This window comes from Mytilus californianus, unplaced genomic scaffold (assembly GCF_021869535.1).
Source record: "Mytilus californianus isolate M0D057914Y unplaced genomic scaffold, xbMytCali1.0.p SCAF_2, whole genome shotgun sequence".
Taxonomy (NCBI): domain Eukaryota; kingdom Metazoa; phylum Mollusca; class Bivalvia; order Mytilida; family Mytilidae; genus Mytilus; species Mytilus californianus.
Window position 1 is genome coordinate 133205710 of NW_026262668.1, and position 25062 is coordinate 133230771.

General features: G+C 31.3%; 1 protein-coding gene across 1 annotated transcript in view; it reads right to left on the reverse strand.

Annotated features, from left to right (window-relative positions):
• Positions 1-6566: 6566 nt before the first annotated feature.
• The window catches only part of LOC127731087 (uncharacterized), a 36696-nt gene continuing 18200 nt past the window's right edge, over positions 6567-25062 (reverse strand). Inside the window, exons 14-26 of the mRNA XM_052239945.1 lie at positions 22834-23002; positions 19937-20072; positions 19492-19613; positions 18120-18259; positions 17348-17495; positions 16763-16966; positions 15438-15641; positions 14320-15081; positions 13263-13475; positions 12372-12467; positions 10474-10802; positions 9339-9540; positions 6567-8404 (exon numbers count right to left, since the gene is read on the reverse strand). Of these exons, the coding sequence (XP_052095905.1) occupies positions 8130-8404; positions 9339-9540; positions 10474-10802; positions 12372-12467; positions 13263-13475; positions 14320-15081; positions 15438-15641; positions 16763-16966; positions 17348-17495; positions 18120-18259; positions 19492-19613; positions 19937-20072; positions 22834-23002 (3000 nt within the window). The 3' untranslated portion in view covers positions 6567-8129. The remainder of the gene's footprint in view (positions 8405-9338; positions 9541-10473; positions 10803-12371; positions 12468-13262; positions 13476-14319; positions 15082-15437; positions 15642-16762; positions 16967-17347; positions 17496-18119; positions 18260-19491; positions 19614-19936; positions 20073-22833; positions 23003-25062) is intronic.

Here is a 25062-nt window from a genome sequence, read left to right on the forward strand (position 1 = left end):
CTGAACACAAATTAGGAGGGCTGAAAATGATAGTTATTGAAAAATATATAAAAGGATTGAAACTAACATGGATTAGACGGTTGTTGAAAAACAACCCAAACCTAAATAAGCTACTAGAAAGTACTGAAAAAATCAGTATTGAAAACCTAGTTTATTTAGGCCCAACAAAAAGATGTAAAAACACTTTTTGGGAAGAGGTCTTTAAAGCTTGGACAGATTTACAAAATAAATTTATACCAAAAAATGAAGACGAGTTTGTATCAGATTCGCTCTGGAATAATGAAAATATCAAAATAGGAACAACATATATTTTCTAAAAAGACTTGGCAGATAAAGGGATCTTTTTGATAAATGATCTATTAAATGATGAGGGAAAACTAATGACTTTTCAACAATTCCAAAACATTTATAAAATTTAGTCAAACTTTCTTACTTATAATGGGGTAATTTCATCAATAAAATCATATAAAAAAGCTCTCAAGAAAGATATATCCATAAACAATCTTAATAAAACACAAGGACCAATTATTCCAAATAATATAAGAATATTTTTTTTATCAAAAAAAGGCTCGAAAGATAGGTATAATGTTCTATTAGAAAAAAACAGTACTAAACTTAACTGTGAAGAAAAATGGTCCTGAACACTGAAGAAAAATTTTGATTGGAAAACCGTGCATAGTATGTCTTTTTACTCCACAAAAAGCTTAAAACTTCAATGGTTCCAGTATAGAATGATACACAGAATCTTGGGCACAAATAAATTTTTATCTAAAATAAAAATAAAACAAAGCGATAAATGTACTTTCTGCAATGTAGTTACCGAAGATATTGAACACATATTTTGGACATGCCATAACATAGCAGATCTGTGGATAAGACTCGGTGACTGGATTTATATCCAAACACAAATAATTATTCCGTTTAACATGGATATAATTTTATTCGGAAACTTAGGAAAAACAGAAAATAATAAAATGAAAAATTTAATAATACTATTATCAAAATTCTTTATTTATAGAACAAAACTGTGTGAAAATCAAGTCAGTTTTGCAGGGCTGAAAAATTATTCAAAAGAAAATCTAATACTAGAAAAGAATATATTTTTTAAAACAAAGCCTCTTCACATTGTCAACCTCTACCGGGACCTCATAGAATAATTTACACTTAACAAATTAGCATTACCCTATGTAATGTTACTGTGTATATTGTTTTAGCCTTCTCCACACCACCATATATGTTTTATATATGTTGTTTATTGTTTTTTGTTCTTGTTTTGTGCCTAAAACCACATGTACGTTTTATAATATCTATTTTGTGTTTGTATGATTTTTTTACAATGGTAAACCAACTTTGCCAAATTTATTTAATGTTATATCTTAAGACACACGCTAGTTTTGACCAAAATATTGCTGCCAAAAATCCAAATTCCAGTGATTTTTTTTTTTTAGTTTTCTTTTTTTGTTTTCGTTTTTATTTTTTGTTTCTTTATGAAATAAAATTCTCTCTTTATTGAACAATATGGAAATAATGGATACATAATAATATAGTTGTCTGCTCTATGGTCGGGTTGTTGTCTCTTTGACACATTCCCCATTTCCATTCTCAATTTTATATATTTTATAATTTAGAATACTAACAATTACTTACTATTTTCTATCTAAATATACAATCTAATGTTTAACAAGGCCGGGATAAGGTACCGGTACTTTCTGAATCCAAATAACAAATGTGAAAGTTTTCAATAAAGTATGCAAAATTAAAAAAAAAAAAATCTGATTGCAATGTCATTCTCAACATTGAAGGAGAGAATTGTTTTGAGAATGTTAAAATAGCCAACCAGTTTAATAACTTTTTTACCACCATTGCTGCAAAGTTGGTTGAAAAACTACCGAATCCTAAAAAGATTTTTCAAGCGGCATCTATTATTGTGAAATTTTTTTATGACATAAGAAAAACAATTGAAAATGTATTAATGTTAAAACATATTTCTTAAGATTTTGTATTAATAAAGAGTTGTGTAATCGAAACATTACAAAAAGCACAGGTTTATATGGTATGCCAGCCAAGTTTTTAAGACACGCAGGTCCTATTATTAAGCTTCCTTTTACTTTTTTAATAAATATGTCTATATCAGAAGCAACTGTGCCTGATGATTTAAAGCTTGCTAAAATAAAACCTCTTTTCAAGAAAGGGGATCGATTAAAGCCTGAAAATTATCGCCCTGTCAGTATCTTAAGTATTGTTTCAAAGATATTAGAAAAAGCTGTATATTTACAATTAGAGTCATTTTTAGTAGAAAATAATATTTTGTATGAATTTCAATCAGGTTTTCGAAACTCATTTTCTACCGATAGCTGTCTCATACATTTAACAGATCATAAAATCAAAAACTGCCAAATGTCTTTTTACTGGCTTGGTTTTACTCGATCTACAGAAGGCATTTGATACGGTTGATCACAAAGTATTATGTGATAAGCTAAATGTGATTAAAGATTTATTAGGAAAACACTCAGACACATATACAATGTATTACAAGAGGTCATTATTAATAACATATTATACATTAAATATGACAAAAAATGAACATGTGATTAAATACAAACAAATATGACAGTACAACTTCACACTTTGGACTTCAATTTACTATATTAATACAAATAAAATTTAAAGAAGAGAAGACAGTTTTCTGATAAACACTGACAATTTCTTATATAATTCCATACTGCAAAGTGACAAAAGACCTTCCATTTTTACAATGTTTGAATTATTTCTATAATTTTGTGGTAAATATCTGTTTCTCAATTCTACTATATCTGCATTTTTACAAATAAATAATACATGATATTCATCACCAATATCCTCTTTGCATAAATAACACATTCTTTCTAATTTTGGTATATCGTACCATTTACCAGTTTCTATAGGCAATCGTAAATTTGCAGTTCTAAATTTAGAAATCCAAATTCTAAATGACTCTGGTAAACTAATAAGATATTTTTCTTTTTCAAAACTCTTTTTGTACAGTGAATAAAATTGTCCACGCGATGTGGCGTGTAAGTCACTGTACCATTTTTGTATAAACTGGTAACACAAAATTTACTGAAGCCTTTTCGTATACAACAAACTGGTTTAAAAAAATAAAGTTCATGTCTAACTCATTATATATAGATTCTATGTGGCTTATCCACTTGAAATTCACTCCATGATTGCTTTTTAATCATAGCATTAACTTTTATAATGTACTGCTAAGTTTATTTTCATTTAATACTAATTTACCCCATAAAGAAATCATCCTCAATTTGACCCGAATTTCGAGTGGAAACCTCCCAAGTTCTCCATAAACCATAAATGATGCAGTTGAATTTCGAACTTTTAAAATTCTTTTACAGAATTTCAAGTGGATTTGTTCAATAATTTTCAGGTTTTCAAAGCCCCACACTTCTAACCCGTACAATAAAATTGGTTCAACCATAGAATCAAACATTTTTAATTGTATATCTAATTACGAAATAGTTTGTAAATGCAATATAACGCCTTTTGTGCTTGCTCTACAAGTTTTTTCCTTGTGTTTATAAACGTTCCATTAAATTGAAAATAACACATAGGTATGAATATGTATCAACAATTTCAAGGTTACAATCTTGCAAAGTAAAAATAAAATTCTGTCTTGATTTGCTTTTACAAAAAATCATAACTTTAGTTTTATTAACATTAACCTGCAGTTTCCATATATCACAATATGATTGAAAAATGTCTAGAACTCTTTGCATACCTTCCATACTTTCAGACAGAATGACAGTGTCATCTGCATATAAAATAACAAATAATTTATAAAAAATGTGCAACTCACTCTCGAGCTTCTCTTTAATAATATTAAGAGGTTCTCCGTCTAATTGGCTGAAATAACTTTCTAGATTATTTAGAAATATAGAAAAAGAAACGGTGCTGTCTTACACCAGTAAAGACAAGGAAAAAATTCAGACTGGTCACCATTATACTGAACGCAAGATTTAATGTCATGTTAAAGATATTTATGTTAAAAAATGTACCTTTAATCTCACAATTTTGTAATTTTTCCATAGCCCCGATTGCCAGACGGTGTCGAACGCCTTCCTAAAGTCGACGAAAGTGCAATAAAGCTTCTTGCCAAACGAGAAATATAACTCAATGAGAGTATGCAATACAAAAATGTTGTCAACTGTTGAATATCCTTTCCTAAAACCATCTTGGTTTATCGGAAATGAGACTCAATTCGTTAGCAAAAATATTTAATCTAGAATTTATAACAGACGTAAATAATTTCCCAAAAGTGATTGCCCAAAAATTATCAGGGTCAGACGGGTAACTCTTTATAATTCCACTGGTCCAGCTTTCTGGAATAATACCAGTATCTAACACTAAATTAAAAAGCTGACAATATATAGAAATTAATAATGGAGTTGAATATTTCAAATATTCATTTAAAATTTTATCTGTACCTGGAGCTTTGTTATTTTTAAGCTCCTTTATTGCTTTAGATATTTCTAACTCTGTTATTTTTCCATTTAATAACTCATCATATACAGGATTTTCACAAATACTATCAATATTTAAACTAATATCTCCCTCATTATCTTCACTTGCATTTAAATTTTTAAAATATTCAAAAGAAGTGTTAATCTCCACCTGTGGGTTATCTTTTCTTATATTTAAAAATTTGTGAATTGTATTCCAAAATGCTTTTGTGTTTGTTTTTGATAACGCTCGAAGCTTGTTTGCGCAATTTTCATGGTATTTTTTATAATTCTTATTAAGAAGTTGTCGGTATTCTTTAGCCTTCATATTCATCAGTGTTTTGTTATCAGCAGTCTTGATGTTTTTGTATTTCCTTCTTGCTCTGTGGAACTCATCACGCATAGTCTTACAGTCTTTTTTAAACCATGGTTTGTTTTGAGTTGATCTTTGAGGTTGTTTACCAGCTGGTCCAAACGCAGTTGAAGCCGTATCTAAAAGTACATTTCCGAGTTCACTTATTAGGTCATTGACCTGTAGTGGTGTAATGGATTCTATGTGAACATTTTCGAGGGTGTGTTTGATTAAATTCAATGCATCTGTGTCATCACTGAGTACCTGACTAACTCGTGTGCTTTGTTTGTATTCCATCGAACGTAAGTGTTGTTTTTCTTATTTTGTTGATCAGTGTAATTTTGATTTGTAATGCATAAAGAAAAATGCATCTGATTATGAACATCAGATAGTGTAGGATTAAAGTCAAATATTTCAAATTAAAAAACAAAGTCAAATATTTCAAGTGACAAAATAAGGTAATCAACAAGACTTGCGTCTTTACAAGTGTTTTTTCCAATAAATTTATCCTGATGTAATTTACCATTTGCAAAACATAATGCACATCGTTTGCATAACTCTATTAATTTTCTGCCATAATTATTTACACGAATTTTGTCCTCATTATACCTTTCAAGAAGGATACCCTTTTTTATAAAGTTATTTACAAACAATGTATTTTCATTCATAATGTCAGATTCATTAACAATATCTAACACATCAAACAGATTCTCGTCTATTTCAACAATATCACTCATATTTCCTGTTCTTGAGTTAAAACCACCAACAAGAGCAATATTATTAATATCACGAGAAAAAAGTAAAAGTTCTTCTTCTATCTCAGTGAAAGCTTCTTCTGAAGAATACTTCAAATTTTTAGGAGGGATGACAATACATCGAAATAAAATTTTATTACTCTGCAAAGTGTTAGTACAATTCAATGAAAATGTCACCCACTGAACAAATTCTGAGTGTGACTTCAAAAATTTCAGGCAGTCAGAAAGCGATTTTTTAAATACTACGACTATACCCCCTGATTTTTTCTCATTTTTTTTCTATTTTTTGCAAAATAGCTGTAACCATCTGGTAATTTTAACTCGTCAAACTCATCAATTTTAGTTTCAACAAATATCAGAATATCCTAATTTTTAATCAATACATCAAAATCTGGATTTTAAAGTTTTGATTTGAAACCACATACATTTAGAAAGGTTATTTTCAAAGTATTATGATTGTCATTTAAATGACCGTAATCAATGTCTGATGTGTTGTCCTAATCTCCACCATTATTAGGTAACGGTTGACCTGGAATTGTAGGCGGGGGTTCACGATGGGCTTCAGGGTTGTATACTTCACCATCTACAAGAAGTTTATCGTACACTAGCTTTGCGTGTCGTCTTTGCCTTTTAAATTCCTTCATCTTCGGGATGAGTTTTTTTACGCCTGTCATTTATTTCACGAGGGTATTGCTGGTATACAGAAAATTGTGGTTTGTTCTTTAGTTTACTCGCAGCTGCTCTGTTAACACGCTCATGATCACTAATTCTAGTAAAACGGGCTATAATGCTTCGTTCCTTGCCGTCAGACCGCTCACCAAGTCTGTGTACATTTTGGAATTGTATATCTCCAACATTAGAAATTTCCATTTCTCCCGAAAGAAAAGATCTCAATACTTCTTCTGTATTTTCCTCATAACCATGTCGATTTCGTATACCACCAAAAATTAAGTTATACTTCATGCATTGAGATTGTAATTCAAGAAATTTTTCTTTCAACTCAAAATGTTCACTTTCCAATTGTCTGTTTGAGCTTTCAAGATTCCTCACTCTGTCTTCAATGTTATGATGATGATTTTCTTGCTTACTTATTGTTTGTGAGTGTTTCTGCTGAACATTTCTAATATCATCTATTTTATTGCTCATTTTGGATAAGTGGTTTTCAAATTTTTCAAATTTCTCAGCAAACATATCAAGTAGGTCTAACTTAGACAGTTTGTCATTCATTATGTGTTCTAGACGTTGTAATCTGAGGTTTGTGTCGTTAATATTACTGAATATATATCATTTGTGGTGTAACGTTCGGAATAGGCATTAGGCTTTCAGTTTGACATTAGTAAAAAGATAAACCATTGATTGAAATTTCAAAGAAATCCATCAGGAAATGTATGCGTCAGACAATCTGATTGAAAACACAGATCCTAGTATATTCACGCTTCCCTAATTAATAAGGATATGAAAACTTTCCTTTATACTTTCTGTTTTTAAAGACCTTTCGGGTTTTGTCGTAAAGATACAAAACCTCAAAAAGTTTTATGTGTGAGCCCGCTTACATAGCAAATTCTCTATAATGTTTATTCACAAGGGGCATAGTTCCCATAAAAATAGTTGAGCGGCACTGATTTATCTGAACAAATTGGAAAGGTAAACCTTTGATAAAATTTTCATAAAAATCAGACAGGTTAATAGCTTTGAGAGCGATTACAATGCGATTTTCCATATAGCTTACTTTTCCAAGGGCTTAAATCCCTAAAAATAGCAGTGATTTTTATACGCCATTACAATGTAATTTTCTATAACTTTAAATTTACATTGTCAAGGAAACTTTCTCCCGTAAGAATAGCTAGCTAGCGCTGATTTTCCAACTCTTCCGAGTCATTTCTGACATAAAGCTTTAATATAAATTTCGTAAAAAAATTGACAAGAAATATAGGCTTGAGAGTGCTTCCAATGCAAATCTCCATAGCATTTACATTTTCATATGGCATAACTCCCTTGGAAATAGTTGATCAGTTCTGAATTTCGACATTGCAGATATAAACTTTCGTACAAATTTCATAACAAAATTCCAGGGAAATGTAAGTATGAGAACTCTGACAAGACTGGAGGGACGGACACGGATGGACACACGAACGGACGCACAGACGGACGAACGGATTTTTTTTTCAGTATACCGCTCCCCGGATCGATCGGATTAGATAATTATGATATTTTAGTGAATAAAAATGTATGGAAATAAGATATATCAAATGGAAGTAGTCTAGTTTACCAGGTAACTTTTTAATAAATTCTCACCGAAAAGTAATGCTTTGCAAATTGAGTTAAAATATTTTGTCAAGATGATAAAATATAGTTCCATATTCTATATAATTAAGTTTTGAATAATAGTGGATTTAGCTGAAATTCACTTATTACGAAGCGTGTTAAAATCACAACAAAATAAATAATCAGTTTCAGATATGCACATAAAAGTATTTAAAAAAATATTGATTTTGAGGATTTGAATCATAATGCATCTTTATGAACCATTTATAAAACAGTATTTGTTCTTAGTGAAGTATTTTCTCCACTTTCTCCAATTGCACGGATATAAAAGAATAAAATGACTTCATTGTCATCTTTAAATTTTTCAGGTACTTCCACTTCTATATAATCATTCAAGGTTTCTTGCCATTGGATAATATCAGCTCCTCCTATAGTTGTTCCTACTGAAATTTCAAATACCATACGCCATTGATATGAAAAGCAATCCTTCCAGTTTACCGTAATTTTGTCTTCTTTTCTTGTTATGGAAGCGTCAGCCCCTAAAAGACGCACAAAGGTTAACAAAAACTATACAGTCATAAAACATATTGTATAGATACCTATCTAGAAGTAAAGACTTATAAATATCTTTTGGTTATTAATTGTTTTTTTGTCTTTCTCATTAACGTATACCCAACACCTCCTTTTATTCATATATTAAATTTTAAACATGCTTGGTTTTTGTAAAATGTACTAAATACCAGATGAGAATATATCTTATTATTATCAGCATCAATAAATTTACCAGACAGGTAGTTAATAAGAACGCAATCGTATGGAGACATTTTGGCATTGCAAAAATAGCACAGCAGAATGGATCGATTTAATAGTAAACTACCTTAGTTAAAAATCAAAAAAGCAATTAAACAACAAATAAGTACATAGTCACGAATGAATGTCACATTATACGTACGACGGGTGCCACATGTGGAGCAGGATATGCTTATCCTTCGGGGGCACCTGAGATCGCCCCCGGTTTTTAATAGGATTGGTGTTGCTCAGTCTTTAGTTTTGCAGTCTGTTGTTTGATATTTCGTCAGTTTTAGTTTTATTGCCATGATTTCTCTTCGACTTGTTAATTTTTGTGGTCCCTTTGGTATCTTCTGCCTCTTTTTATGCAACACAAAAAGTTTCTACGTTTTTGGAAAGTGTCCTACTAAGAGACTCATGGTACCATACATTCAAATAGCATCTCTGATTATGTCTGAGTTTTGTTTTGTTGGTTTGCTGTGTAATTGACGTTAATGCATCTCTCTTTTTAGAATTATTTTTTTATGAATAGAAAACAGACCCCCTGTTAAGATCTTTCGGATATCATTTCATTATCTTTTTGAAGTTGATATGATCATTTTCTTAAGTCTGGTAATAAATGAAAGAACATGTAAGAAAACTTCCCCGCTCATTATATTTATAAAATTACATGTATATACTTACCAGTGAGTAATGGAGCAGTGTTCTGAATGGTCAGGTTTGTTGTTATATCTGTACTTCGGAGGTACATAGTGTTAACAGCGTTAACAGTTGTCGTGTATATATCATCAGATAGTTCTAGTCCAAACAGTGAAAGATACGATATATCTTTGTTATCGTTTAGAATAGTGGTCGTTATATCGGTATCCTTTCCGTCAAATTTCACCTGCAACAGAACAATATTTTTGCCTTAAATTTACTAACTCAATAGAAACATTCTCCTTTGACGACTTTTCACGAATCAAGGCGTTTTAGAGACTAACCTACTCAATATGAACAATCTCCATTGAAGACTTTTCACAAAATCAAGGCGTTTTAGAGATTAACCTACTCAATTTGAACATTCTCCATTGACGACTTTTCACGAATCACGACGATTTAGAGATTGACATTTCGTTAAACTATAGATACTTGTATATCGTTGAAGATCTCTGAATATCATTGGTTCTTGTTATCTTGGGTTGCTGTCTCATTGACGTTTAACGTACATATCCTTCATATTCATGTTAATGAACACATTCTCAACTACAGCTTTATATTTACCTGTCCAAAATAGGGGATTTGTAGATGGGTTCAGATAATTTCATCAATGACTGTTTAGATCAATTTGTTGAATGCACGTCTGACATTTTGTGTTTTAGACGACCATAATGTGACTTTTGATCAATTGTATTTGTAAATTTGCGTTGATAAGTCTTTATCACAATGAAGTGACCATCAGATAAATTATTTGTGTAAATTAGGGAATCTGATATTGAAGTGATTAAAAACTGTAGGAAGAGTGATTGACACAAAAAGGGTCTTCTGCACCAATAATGCCGTGAAAATTATCAAAATGGCACAATCCAGAAATTTTCGATTTTTTTCTAAAAAATGTAATCAAAGTAAGATGCACATTTTATGTGATTATAAAAAAATATCATAGAATGCTGCAAAAAAGTGGGAGAGGGTGAATACACGGTCTGTCCAAAAATTACAGAAGTATCAGAAAACTCGGAACTTAATTTCAACCAATACTATTAAAAATGATTATGTGACTAAACTTATATCATTTGCTTAAAATATTCAAACCTTTTCATAAAGGGAAGAGTAAACTTACAATAAACGACATGATTCCAAAAAGATCAGAAAATCCTGACCATTTCATTTTAACAGATGTTTTACTGGATTGATGAAAATTGCTAGGTTGATATTCAGTTAGAGACTGTGGCAAAATCTCCAGTTCAGCATTTAGAGCCGAAGGAGATTCATCAGAAATAACAATTCCATCAGAACAAGCTGTAGTATATAATCCTGCCGCATTTCGACAGCGAATTGTTATGTAGATCTTTTTATGTAAAACTTTTTCTCTGTCCATCGTTGACGTTGCTTTCATTACATCAGCAGTCTTTGTAAATTCGAATATCTCATTTCCAAATAGTTGTAAACCTGAAAACAGTAGCAGTAATATATTATTTATTTTCAGTTTGAATTGAAGACCTGTTTTGCTGTAAAAAAGTAAAATTTATACAAAAATGTATGTAAAAAAAGAAAGAAAAAGAGACATTAAGACAAACAAACAACACAACAGAATAGTTCCGAGTACTACGATTCCCACCAAAACAATCCGAGAAGATCTCAGGTGTTCCAAAATGGTAGGCTGTTCCTGCTTTGTAAATGGAAACTATCCTTTTGATTACTATATATGTGTTTAATTTCAGTGATAAGTAGAATTCGGTTATCTAATAAAGAATAAGTGGTAAACGGAACTGTTTTATCGACATACAAAATCATAGAAGGCTTCAAAATAATGGGAAATGGGACTGAATACACAGAGACCGTTAAGTCTAGCACAACAGTCCTTAAAACACAACACAGAAAAGTTCCGAGTACTAAGATTCCTACCAAAATCCGAGAAGATCTCAGTTGCTCCAAAAAGGGTACCACATTTAAAAATAGAGAATGAAGGGTTGACAGAAGTGTTAACCGACAAATGGCGCATATTTTGAGGTCATCTGTGAAAAAAAGATATTCGATAAGAGTTATTGCCTCAGTTCTACAAAATTTTAAGCATGGTATCTTTTATGACTTTTTTTTTACAACCACTGGGACGATGCAACTGCTGGTGTAGCCACCACCCCTCCCCCTTTTGAGTGTATCACCAGCACAGCAGTTAGCACTACTGTGTTGACGTGAATTATTAGTGATACTGTCATATGGATAAATGAACTGTTTACAAAACTTTAAATTGTTTGAAATAATAAGGAATTTTCTACCCCTGGAAAAGATTTCCCTTGGTGTAATTTGCAAAAATTCAAGTTTTGGGGTTCCCAGATTCGAGCGTCATTGATGAGTCTTTTGTAGACGAAACGCGCGTCTGGCGTACAAAATTATAAGCCTGGTATATTTGATGTTTTAGTTAAAACTTATAATTTTGATGTTTTGGGTCAGGTGATAATGAAAACGTTTGACATGATATTACAATGCTTTGTGAAATATGAAATACAGAAGACGTTCAATTTTAATTTTTGTTGTGACATTTACATTTACATTTGTGTTTCTTCGTCCTATATGTTCTCCCATTTATTTGTATTGTTGTCCTGTCATGTGATGTTGTCGTTTTGGTGTTGTGTTTGACGTTGCCATTAAAGCGGGAGGTTTGGCATGCCACAAAACCAGGTTCAACCCACCATTTTTTTTCTTAAAATGTCCTGTACCAAGTCAGGAAAATGGCCATTGTTATATTATAGTTCGTTTCTGTGTGTGTTATATTTTAATGTTGTGTTTTTGTTGTGTCGTTGTTCTCCTCTTATATTTGATGCGTTTCCCTCAGTTTTAGTTTGTAACCCGGATTTGTTTTTATCTCTATCGATTTATGAGTTTCGAACAGCGGTATACTACTGTTGCCTTTATTTACCGTTATGAGTTTTTCTGCAAGCGGAAATATCTGTGATCACTAGGTCATCAAATTCAATTTGATTATAACACGAAATTGTATTGGTATCTTAATGTACGTACCAGCAGCCCATTCACAATATGCAATGCCGGATTCTCCGTCAACAACATTCCAATTAGTTGATATTGTATGTGAAACCTGCCCATCAACATCTGACCCTTAGGAAATGAAAGATCATTGATATTTATACCAAGTAATGGTTTAGCTAAAGTAGTCAAATATGAAATAAAAAAATATATTATCAGAATTTTTTAAAAACTAAACCCACAGATATATGAAAATAAATTTCCTTATCTCATATTTTTCAGCAATATCACATGATTTTTATTACCAAACTTAACAGTTTATAGTATTGCAATAAAAAAAAACAACAAATGAAAACAGTCATATTACTAACTCGCTGTTTACCGAGAGTTTAATGCGAGTTACAATGTTTGCGTAAAATTGAGTATCCGAAGGTTAAGAAAGGTAGAATTTTCAAAAAATGATACATTATCAGTGTTAAACTCTCAAATCAGCTATGGATTCATAATTTATTTCTAGTCTGAAGGGACATAGCACACTTCTCCATTCGAAGTGAACAAAAAAAGACACGTTTGACATAAAGTCATGTTGATTTTGATGAAGCGAAAACGTTTGCAGTAACGTTTCATGATTTAAAAATGTACAAATAAATAAATGAAAGAAAAAAAAAATCTTAATTAAAAGGACAACCTCATGAAATACAACTTAACTTCAAGAGGGTCCTCAAATGATAAACTTAAGAATTTATTGAATTTCATAACTGGCAAAATTCATCCAATCAAATGCTTGTGTTCACCTGCGTTGTTCAAAATACAACTTACGACATAAGTTTAATTGTGACATGTTTTCCCGTGTTTTGTTGGAATCAGAATATTACTTTATATACGAAGCGAAAGACCGTTAGATTAGAATTATATTATTTAAAATACCTGTGCCATCGTTAACGTAAGCTATTTCTGGTGGGGTAAGATCAACCAAAAAATCAATGGAGTGTAGTTTTGTTGAGAGTCCCGCAGCATTAACTGCAATCACTGTTACATATATCGTTGTGGAGTGCACGAGGGTAACGTTGTAGTTAAACCCAAACGTGTTCACGCCAACGCTTGTAAAACCTTGTATTTCTGTACTCCCTTCTGTATAACCTAGTTAAAAATAATTACACATTACTCATTGCCAATCATACATCTCCTTATTTCATATTTAATGTTACGTTTTACGTGCCTTAGAACTGAGCAAAATGAAAATGACAAATAAAATGAAATGAAAGAAGAACAAATGCAATAAAAATCGGCAAAATATGATGAGTAGTTTTAAAAAGCCTTTGCATTTGCGAATACATAAATACATACATTTATAACTTGTTGTCGTAAACACTACAAGGAAGGGTTACATCTGAGAATTGACTGAAGAGATCGTAAAATTCTCATTTTAAAACTTTTTCATCACTTATGCCGAATTATTTCAAATCATGACATCTCTTTGCTCGCTGTCAGCTTTAATATGGTCATAAAATTGTATTCGTAACATTACCGGTTCTCAAACCGACGTCTGGACCTCGGACGAATACTTGATCTATTATAAAAACATATACAATGCTACATATATCTGCAATTTTATATATTCTCCCCTATCTGCATATAAATTTTTACTATTCAGTTTTAACCAATAACTTATCTTAAACGTTAACTGGTCATTAATTATCAAAAATATAACTGATTGTAAACCCCCATGATGAAGTTTTATCGTTCAAAGTATACTCAGATACAATATTTAGTAAACACATGTTAAACACTTACCAACTGCCCATATATATTGCACTATTTGACTTTATGTTAAACACTTACCAACTGCCCATAGATATTACATTATTGGACTTTCTGTTAAACACTTACCATACGCCCAAACATTGAACTATTGGACTGTCTGTTAAACACTTACCAACTGCCCATAGATCTTACACTATTGAACTTTCTATTAAACACTTACCAACTGCCCATAGATATTGCACTATTGGACTCTCTGTATCTTCGAATAACCAAGAAGCATGGATAGATGACCACTGATGTAAGGCAACAGTAGTAAAATGAACCTTATTGCCACTATTCAGAGGAAGAACTTGTTCAATAAATACATCATCTAATAGGAGACCAGTGTTTCTATCTATACTCCCTAAAGCAAGTTCAAGAATCTCTGATTTGGCTTTAAAGTAAAACGAATGTTTGTGCCAAATCACTCCTGGAGATATAACGCCATGTGTTTGGTCTTTGGTGAAGATAAGAAATATATGTTCAATATCTCCGAATTTGACCACTCCCTCTATGTTTGGAACTGCCGAATCTGATAGTGGAGAATGACCAGCCACAAATGTTATTCTATATACTTCTCCCGGTATGAAACCGGTTATGTTCTGTTTAAGTTTGCCATGCACAAAGCAAAATGATCGACCATCATATGCTGTGTCTATATGAGATCGAATTATTACTGTACAGTCATCCTTGTTACCATGCCATGATTTTGGTTTTAAACAAGCATCAGTTCCACATAGCAACTCGGATGAAATGTTTGAAAAATCAAGAAAACACCCATTTGTCTCTTCAAAGGATGGATTGTGTACTAGGTTGTTCGATGAATGATTGAATGAGACGGGCACAGGAGGTGTTGTGTCTACTGTTACTCCACTTGATACTATGATAGGCGACATGTGACCAACACTGTCGACAGCATATACTTTACTGTAAACTGTATCACCTAGATAAGTTCAAAAGTTACATGTGGCACATTTTATTATCAATGCTTTACTGCACCAAAGATAGTTAAAATGAGCGTTTTTTTTTAAACCGAATAAGTATTTAATATTGAAATCCAATTTTTTAGCCTCGTTTGTTCATGTTTTTTTTCTAGAGACAAGTCAAATATAAAACTGTACTGATAAGAAAAGTAAATTATGTTTGTTGAAATTTTCTGAAAAAGCAAGTCAACAGTTCGACTGAAATAATTGAATAGTACCACTTACGTTATTTTCCGGACACATTACAGAATGTTTACACATTTACACATGGATTTACATAAATAAGTATAAAAAGAAAAAAATACTTTATATTTACCATTGTCAATTTCTGTTGTCAGTTTTTTAGACACATATGTATGCATACCAACATTTTTCCATGACAGGACGTTACAAAAATCATCTGACGATTTTGTTCCAACACACCAATGATATCTACTTAATCCACTTTCTGTATCAAGGAATCCATGCCAGTTAGCAGACACAATGTCGGATTTGTTTTGGTAAGCGTTATTATGTAAACCTGTAAAAAAATAAACATTTATCATGTCAACATAATGCTTTGTCTTTTGCCCATATAGTTATTTTAATAATAAATAAAATGAACATTATCTAAAAACAACAAATTTAAGAGAGAAGTTTCATCCCACATATACAAAAATAGCAGTAATAACAATAATAAAAAACCGAGTTCGCTTACTGAAATTAATAAATAAAATACCCAAGGAAGGTTTTAAGGACTGGAGAGATTTCTTCAAAAGTTTTGCTATCACAAATTGTAACTTTGTCTCAACTCCAAATGTCAATAGTGGTATATTGGCTGTATCATAAATCGAACATATCACATGTGGTGCGTCTGATTTTTAACACCGATTTGTCATGCTTTGGCTTTGACACGTTCTACTGGATATGAATTTGAACTAACATGGCGGGTGGTGCATACCTTGCAGGAGATGCTTATCTGCGCATATTAAAAAAAAGTTATTGAGCAAGCTCACATACCCCACACAATCCCAATGTAAAGGACAACAGCTTATTGTGAGTGACCTGATGACATTGCATTTTTCTGCTTACTTTAAGGTATGATTCTTTTCTGATAACTCAAAACAATAAAATGAAGCGTTGCGTTGGGTTGGACCAAATGAAAATTAATATTGTATCAATATTCTCTTGCAGACTTTTAAGTAAGGATGTAAATTATATCCTTAATAATTAATTTGCATCAAGCCAAAGACATAACATACCTATCCCATCATAAACTAGACCGGTAACAATAATATGAAGCGTTGGGTTTGACCAAATTAAAATTAGTATTGTATCAATAAACTCATCATAGATACCAGGACTAAAATTTTACACTTACGCCAGACGCGCGTTTCGTCTACAAAAGACTCATCAGTGACGCTCGAATCAAAAAATATTTAAAAGGCCAAATAAAGTACGAAGTTGAAGAGCATTGAGGACCAAAAATTCCTAAAAGTTTTGCCAAATACAGCTAAGGTAATCTATTCCTGAAGTAGAAAAGCCTTAGTATTTTAAAAATTCGGTTTTTTTAACAGTTAATATTCTCTTGCAGACTTTTAAGTAAGGATGTAAATAATATCCTTAATAATTAATTTGCATCAAGCCAAAGACATAACATACCTATCCCATCATAAACTAAACCGGTAACAGGTGCAGCCATGTCTACTGTGATCCCATCAGATGATACTGTAGTCTTTAGTCCAGACAAAGTGGACACAACAATATTGTTGTAGTATCGTACTCCAGGTTTCATCATTAATCGACTTATGTTGAAGGCAAACGCAGAAGATGGTATATTTACGTCCACAGTATGCAAGTCACTTCCTATAGAAATGGATTACATTCCAAAATTATTGCAAACGGTAAACCCTAAATATGTCTAGCTGATAATACAATACAATGTCATGTTCAAAAGTGGCGTAAAAGTTTGAAAATGTTATTATACATTATACCATGAAATCATAACCGACATTCTGTATATTGTGTGCGTTGATGAAGTTAGGCTTTAAAACGATTTCAGATCAATGCTGACAATTCAATACGTGTTTTGCAGAAGGTACTTACTTCCAACCTATTTTGAAGAAAATGGTCTGTACGGTTTTGAAAGTCAAATATTCAATATATAAATAATTCAATCAGTTGTTTAATATTGGATCAATTGTATGGTACATTTAGATCAAAATAACATTTTATATACAAAATTACCTCCGGAAAAACTGCTGAGATAAAGATTAAACTGTTCAACGCTATTCGGGATGGAGAGAAATACGTTTTCCCAAGAAACCATAAAGAGTGTCCCTGCTTTGATAAAATCTACATCATTCTTCCAAAAACCTGGCACTTTCTCCACAACCTAAAAGAAAATGTCTTATATAAAATTTCCTTCTGTGTTGCTTTTTTTCAAACTGTTTTGAACTCATTGGACCTCATCATCAGTTATATAAAGTAACATTATTGCATATCTTCTAGACCATGGTTTCTTAATAAAAAAAAATGTCCATACGTTGCTAAATAAAAAATACCTTAATCTGATAACATTCGACTTAATAAGACGGCATTATATTCATGTAATAATAAATTATATATCTATTAGCAAAAGTATGAAGGAATGATCAATTTGATATATACAGAAGTTAATCATTATTAGTAAAAAGTAAAATAACAAAAAATACTGTACTCCAAGAAAAATTCAAAACGGAAAATCCCTTATCAAATGGCAAAATTAAAAGCTCAAACACACCAAACGAATGGAAAACAACTGTCATATTCCTAACTTGGTACTTGGCATTTCCTTATGTCAAAAATGGTGGATTAAACCTGGTTTTATAGCTAGCTAAACCTCCTACTTGTATGACAGTCGCATAAAATTCCATTATATTGACAACAATGTGTGAACAAAACAAACAGACATAATATGTAAAAATGTAAAAAATTGGAATTTCACTTTTTTAACAAAAAGTAACTAATAGTCACTTACTGCTGCTCCTTGAAGATCATTTACAGGAACTTGCTTGGATAAAACAGTAATTCCTTGAGACTTGAATATTGCAAATGTGTATTTATCATACCAAACCCTAACAAATACTGAGTAGGCTACTGTTTCTTTTAGATTGTTGCCTGAAATATACGCATAAATGCTTATATCTTTGGAAAAGATTAACAACTTTAGGTCACCATGATCTCTTCAATGATAACAAAAGTTCACTCCATACAGAATGTTTTAGAAAACTCAATCTATCGAATGATGAAGTTACCACAAAAAATTATATAAAAAACCTAAATGACAGAAAGTATATGATACTGAAAATAATTATCAGCATACAAAAGTCCGAACACTGATTATCTTATTCTGAGCCTTGGATAGACGCATTTAAAAGCGAGGATAATAAATCGGAAAATAAGTTGTACTACTGCATCTCCTTTTTCGAAATGTGGTGAAAAATAAAGAAAAATATTGAACATCTTCTATCTAGTGATGGTCTTTTTTGCAAGACTACAATACGAAAATAAGATAAAAACGAGTGAGGTAAATTATAAAGATATGAGTGTAACGCATTTATAATTCTATATATATACGGCAAAGATTTAAATGTTAAAATCTTTTTAATAACGTTTCGTTAAAGAAATTTACACATGTGTGTGCTTAATTTGTTCAGAAATCGGGACAAGGCTGTTCAAATAATTTTTTTAAATGTCAACCCCTTTTGCCTTTATCACTTTTAGTTATATAGGACTTACAGTAGAAATATTAAAGAGTGTACACACTATAAGCCTTGAACTGCTACATAAAGGTATTATAAATACAATACAAACAATTTCAAATAATTAATAACCAATACTATATAACACCAAAATGTTTTTACTAATACTGGAAATCAACCACAATGTCCCTAACCTTCTGGCATGGAATCATGCAATCCACCTTATCGGTAATTTTAGATTGGAAAGAATAAGGTATATATATATATATATATGTTATACAAGTCTAAATTGAAAACAACGTTCAAACCTATGATTGCGTTGGATAAAAACCGCAATTTTTATACGTGTGCATGCAAAACAAATTTCTTGTTAGAGGGGTTTAAATACAGCACAAACAACATTTTCCAAAAGACCAAAAAAGTGAAAAAGTATATTTTAACAAAACGCATTTGACTAACAGGTCGAACAACAAATGTTCTGTATTTTAGAAACAGAAAGCTTAATATTCAAATGATTCTTGTTCATATGCTAATTTGTAAAACAGTTTGTTCTATTATCAACAGAATAAAGGATGAAAACACTTATAGCGATAGTTCCTTTTATGTATTATTTATTTAAACTTTCTAATAACACATATTTGATTTTACCTCTTGGTAGAGAGTAAACAGCTTCCATGCTATGTCCAACATGATGCCATATGGGATCAATGAAGCTATTAATAACACCTTCTGGCATTTCCATTGAAGCTAAACCTACACTCCATTCATACCTAAATATAAATTGGGAATCGACATTTCTTTTTGCTGCTACTCTGATGTTTTACAAGTATGTATAAGATGTATGTCATATATCCTCTTTTTATTTAAATATCATCGACTATATTAGAGTGCAATATTTTCATCTCTACAATTGTTTCTACGTTTCCAGAATTATATTTTGTTGTTATCATTATGGTAGAATACATGTCGATAAAAAATAAATAAATTTATGGAGTTCGTTAAAAGTATGTTTCAACTTGTACTCTTGAAATTACTTTATATTTTTACTTTAATCCGTATTTATTTATTTTAATGACATGCATATCAATCTTACCACTGGGGTTGTAATCCTTGATTTTTAGATATTTTCCATTTAGCAGCAAGGTTGGTATTACTTGGTGTAAACTTGATTTCTGTCGACGATGTTAAATCCGTAATGTCAACCACCTCCAACAGAGTGTTAGTGTTAACTGATACAGAAAAAAAATATAAAGTTAATATCAAACACCCAAGCAAAGTGTTAATTGATATAGACAATAATATAAAGATAATATCAAACACCTCCAACAGAGTGTTAGTGTTAACTGATACGGACAATAATATAAAGGTAATATCAAACACCCCAACAAAGTGTTAGTGTTAACTGATACGGACAATAATATAAAGGTAATATCAAACACCTCCAACAGAGTGTTAGTGTTAACGGATACGGACAATAATATAAAGGTAATATCAAACACCCCAACAGAGTGTTAGTGTTAACTGATACGGACAATAATATAAAGGTAATATCAAACACCCCAACAGAGTGTTAGTGTTAACTGATACGGACAATAATATAAAGGTAATATCAAACACCTCCAACAGAGTGTTAGTGTTAACTGATACGGACAATAATATAAAGGTAATATCAAACACCCCAACAGAGTGTTAGTGTTAACTGATACGGACAATAATATAAAGGTAATATCAAACACCCCAACAGAGTGTTAGTGTTAACTGATACGGACAATAATATAAAGGTAATATCAAACACCTCCAACAGAGTGTTAGTGTTAACTGATACGGACAATAATATAACGGTAATATCAAACACCTCCAACAGAGTGTTAATGTTAACTGATATAGACAATAATATAAAGATAATATCAAACACCTCCAACAGAGTGTTAGTGTTAACTGATACGGACAATAATATAACGGTAATATCAAACACCTCCAACAGAGTGTTAATGTTAACTGATATAGACAATAATATAAAGATAATATCAAACACCTCCAACAGAGTGTTAGTGTTAACTGATACGGACAATAATATAAAGATAATATCAAACACCTCCAACAGAGTGTTAGTGTTAACTGATACGGGCAATAATATAAAGGTAATATCAAACACCTCCAACAGAGTGTTAGTGTTAACTGATACGGACAATAATATAAAGGTAATATTAAACACCTCCAACAGAGTGTTAGGTTAACTGATACAGACAATAATATAAAGGTAATATCAAATACCTCCAAGAGAGTGTTAGTGTTAACTGATACAGACAATGATATATAGCTAATATCAAACACCCCAACAGAGTGTTAGTGTTAATTGACACGGACAATAATATAAAGGTAATATCAAACACCCCAACAAAGTGTTTGTGTTAACTGATACGGGCAATAATATAAAGGTAATATCAAACACTTCCAGCAGAGTTTTAACCGAAACGGACAATAATATAAAGGTAATATCAAACACTTCCAGCAGAGTTTTAACCGAAACGGACAATAATATAAAGGTAATATCAAACACTTCCAGCAGAGTTTTAACCGAAACGGACAATAATATAAAGGTAATATCAAACACTTCCAGCAGAGTTTTAACCGAAACGGACAATAATATAAAGGTAATATCAAACACTTCCAGCAGAGTTTTAACCGACACGGACAATAATATGAAGGTAATATCAAACACTTCCAGCAGAGTGTTAGTGTCAACTGATACAGAAAACAGTATAAAGTTCAACACAAAAAGTTTTAAAACATTTTTCGTTGTTCATATTCTGATTAGTTCAGAACTGTGTAAAAACAGTTTTCATATTTTTTGCATAAGGTTTTAAAGGGGCATTAGTTACGAGATATAAGAAAAAAATAAAACATGATTTTTTTTTTGTTCAATCAGTAATGAAAGTTAAATAGTGGATTAATAATTCGCTTTTAGCAGCCAGTTTAGTTCAATCTTGTCAAAATAAGCTAAGAAACATCACTGATGAATTATTCACTTGCAAGTGAATAATTCGACCTCATTGAATCCGTATTCATGTGACCTTCAATTTAACCCATTAGCCAGAGATTGGTTACGCATGTATTAGTCGTGTTCAGCCATTAAAATGAAAAGAATGTCAACATTGAAAATGAAACAAAAGTGAACCGTTTCGTTGACTTGACTGATTCGATCCACCAAAAAATCATTCTTATACAAGCAAAACCGACGATTAACTAGTTTTTTTTAAATCTATACATGAAATCAAACAGACCTAGAAAATTCCAATTGCACGAGGTCGCTATCTATTTATATTTATGTTTATGTTTATATATATTGGGTCATGTGACCGTCTGCAGTCTTCGGAGGTCATCTCGATGGTTAATTAGATGGCGTCTTGACTAAAATACACACGAAATGCTGATATATGTTATCGAGTTTATGCATTGTTAATTGTTTATTTCAGACTTATTGTAATTTGTATACACGTTTTAATATGTTATAAATCAAATATGAGAATTTGAGTCAAATCGGTGAACATGAATTTGACAGCTAATGCCCCTTTAAACATCAAATGTATACCATAATGGCAAATTGGCTATTTTATCAATAGTAATCACTTAATAAACAAACATTGAAGGAGTAATTATATTCACAAAGGTGTTCATCAATTGATAATTTTGTGGTATGTATAAGTTTTACTAATGTTCAGCTTAATGTTCAAATAAATTTAAACAGTACATATCAGAACATTATTACTTACAATATCACGCATCAGTGAATGTGCGAAGTAAGTTTGTGTTTCAATTGTTTAATAGAAAAAATACAATTGATCTGATGTCGCAACTGGTCTTCTCTTTAGATTTAATTAAACAATGTAAAAATATAAGAAGTTGAATGTTCTATGTTATCTTAAATATTTTATCTTTATTTTTCTATCATATTGCGTATTTTTCTATGAAGTAACATAATATGGTTACCTTTTGATATATCATTACATGCGTCTCCGTTTGAAGCACAGTGTGAATTTCTTGAAGAACAGACACAATGTCCAATGCATGTATGCGCCGAACATCGCCTGGTGAGATCTAAAAACCCGCCTGGTATTAACTGGAACTGACTGTGAATCATACTACTCCATAAACCAACCTATGCGATACATTTTAAAAGGAATGAATTCGTTTCCCTTGCTCAACATCCAGACAGGTCTCAAAATATGAACAACAAGACCTTATAATAAGATAATGTTTACGTATGATGTAAAAACTCATGATAAAGACCACGCCTATAACATGTATAAGTTTGTACGCTAAACTTTTGCTTCCTCTGCAAAGACACATTAGTGGAACTCGAATCAAAATATATGAAAGGCCAAATAATTTAGGAAGTTAAAAAGCACTGAAGTAAAAAAAAATACTAATATAACTGTGCCAAATTTGGGATGATTTATAAATTTTATGAACAATTAACCTACAAATATGACGTATCAATGAAATTGGTTGTCGACACAGGACTGCTAACAACTGGGTTGGTATACCCCAGGAAACCAAACGTACACCGTTTGTGATACCGACCCAACGAAGGTAAAAGATACATTAATTGTATTTTTAAGAACGGTGCAAAAGGTGGAATATATAGAAATAAGAAAATACCTATACCATCGTGTAAAATACGTTTATCCATACAAAATATTGTGACTTCGTTCATTTCATTTTATTATATTATTAACTCCATCTCAGATATGCATGTAATATACTAGTAGTTGTATTGTCACTATAACATTTAAGTAAAAGGTGCTGTCATAATTTTTTTCTGTAAAGTTTCATTGGCTTTTTTGGCTACCTTTACAATATCGTATTTCTTGTAGGTACTCTTTTACTTTAAAGTGCAGGTAGTTTACATTCTTACTTTTATAATTTTCTTGTGCGTTTAATCCTTTATAGTACTGCAACCAGAGTTCATTTTTTTAAACTTTAATGTTCCGGAAGAACACACACCTAAATCATATATCGATGGAAAGAGGAAAACGTGTACAATAAGAAAAGTTTGGTCGTAAAAATCCAGAGTGGTCACATTTTTGTAAAATTGAGGTCAAAGGTCAGACCTAAAAATATCAATATTTCAACTACAAGGACAAAAAGGAGAAATTTTCTGATATATAGTCAATGGAATGCTACAAAAACGGTTCAATCATAAGCATATACTACAAACGATGATAAAACGACAAATTTGACTAGTTATATGAAGAGCTGCCATAACAAAATGGCGTTGATTTGGAACCTTCTGATTTTTTGCCATTTATGACATAGCAAAAGAAGAGGTGGCCTTGACCTTTTCACATCCATAAACTTTCATATTGTTTATACTTTTTCACTTCAGTATATTACAAAATTATTTTCTAAACTATAAAACACCAGTTTATCAAACTATTTCAATATTTTTCTATCTTTGAAAAAAACAAAATTCAAGCACTGAAACAGTGTTTTTAATTTTGTATCTAAAAGGTTGTGTATTTTGTGAAAATTAGTATCTAGTTATAGATAAGTACATATTGTGTATTTGCAAAGTCTGGACAGATCAGTTATAACACAAAAAAATACCATAGTCAACCGAGGCGAATGCGAGGTTTAAAAAAAAAATCATATGTGTGACTTGCATTGAGTAAGCGTTTGTTTGAGTGTAAAACAAAGTCAGTTTGGTGCATGAACATTGTCTTAGTTGGATTATCTGTGCAAAAAAGTGTAGACTCATCAATTTTTTAGAGAAGTGATGGAAAATAATACAATGTAATGTCAATTTGCTAATGTTGTAATTTAAAATCAGTCATGACCCTTATATAACTTGTCTAATAAAAGCGAAATACAATAGCCTTAGTTTCATTAAATACTATTTCGCTTTTCGGAGGGTCGACAGAGGGTGCAAAGATTTTATAATTTCTTTAGAAATATTATCTTATCAACTTTTTCTTGGACGAATCGTTTCTCAACTTTGTAACGTAACTAACAGTCCTGCTGAAAATATTTGAGGTAATGGAATGACTTTAACACGATTAGTCATCAGCGTAAGCCATGGCAATGTTCTCTTGTTTATAGCCTACCTTTGCCAGGAGGAACTCTAATTAACAATAAAGAACAAACATTTTAAACGTATTTTGATTTTAATTAATTTCTCTTAATAATTTTTTTTTTCATAATAGATGGCAATGTGCA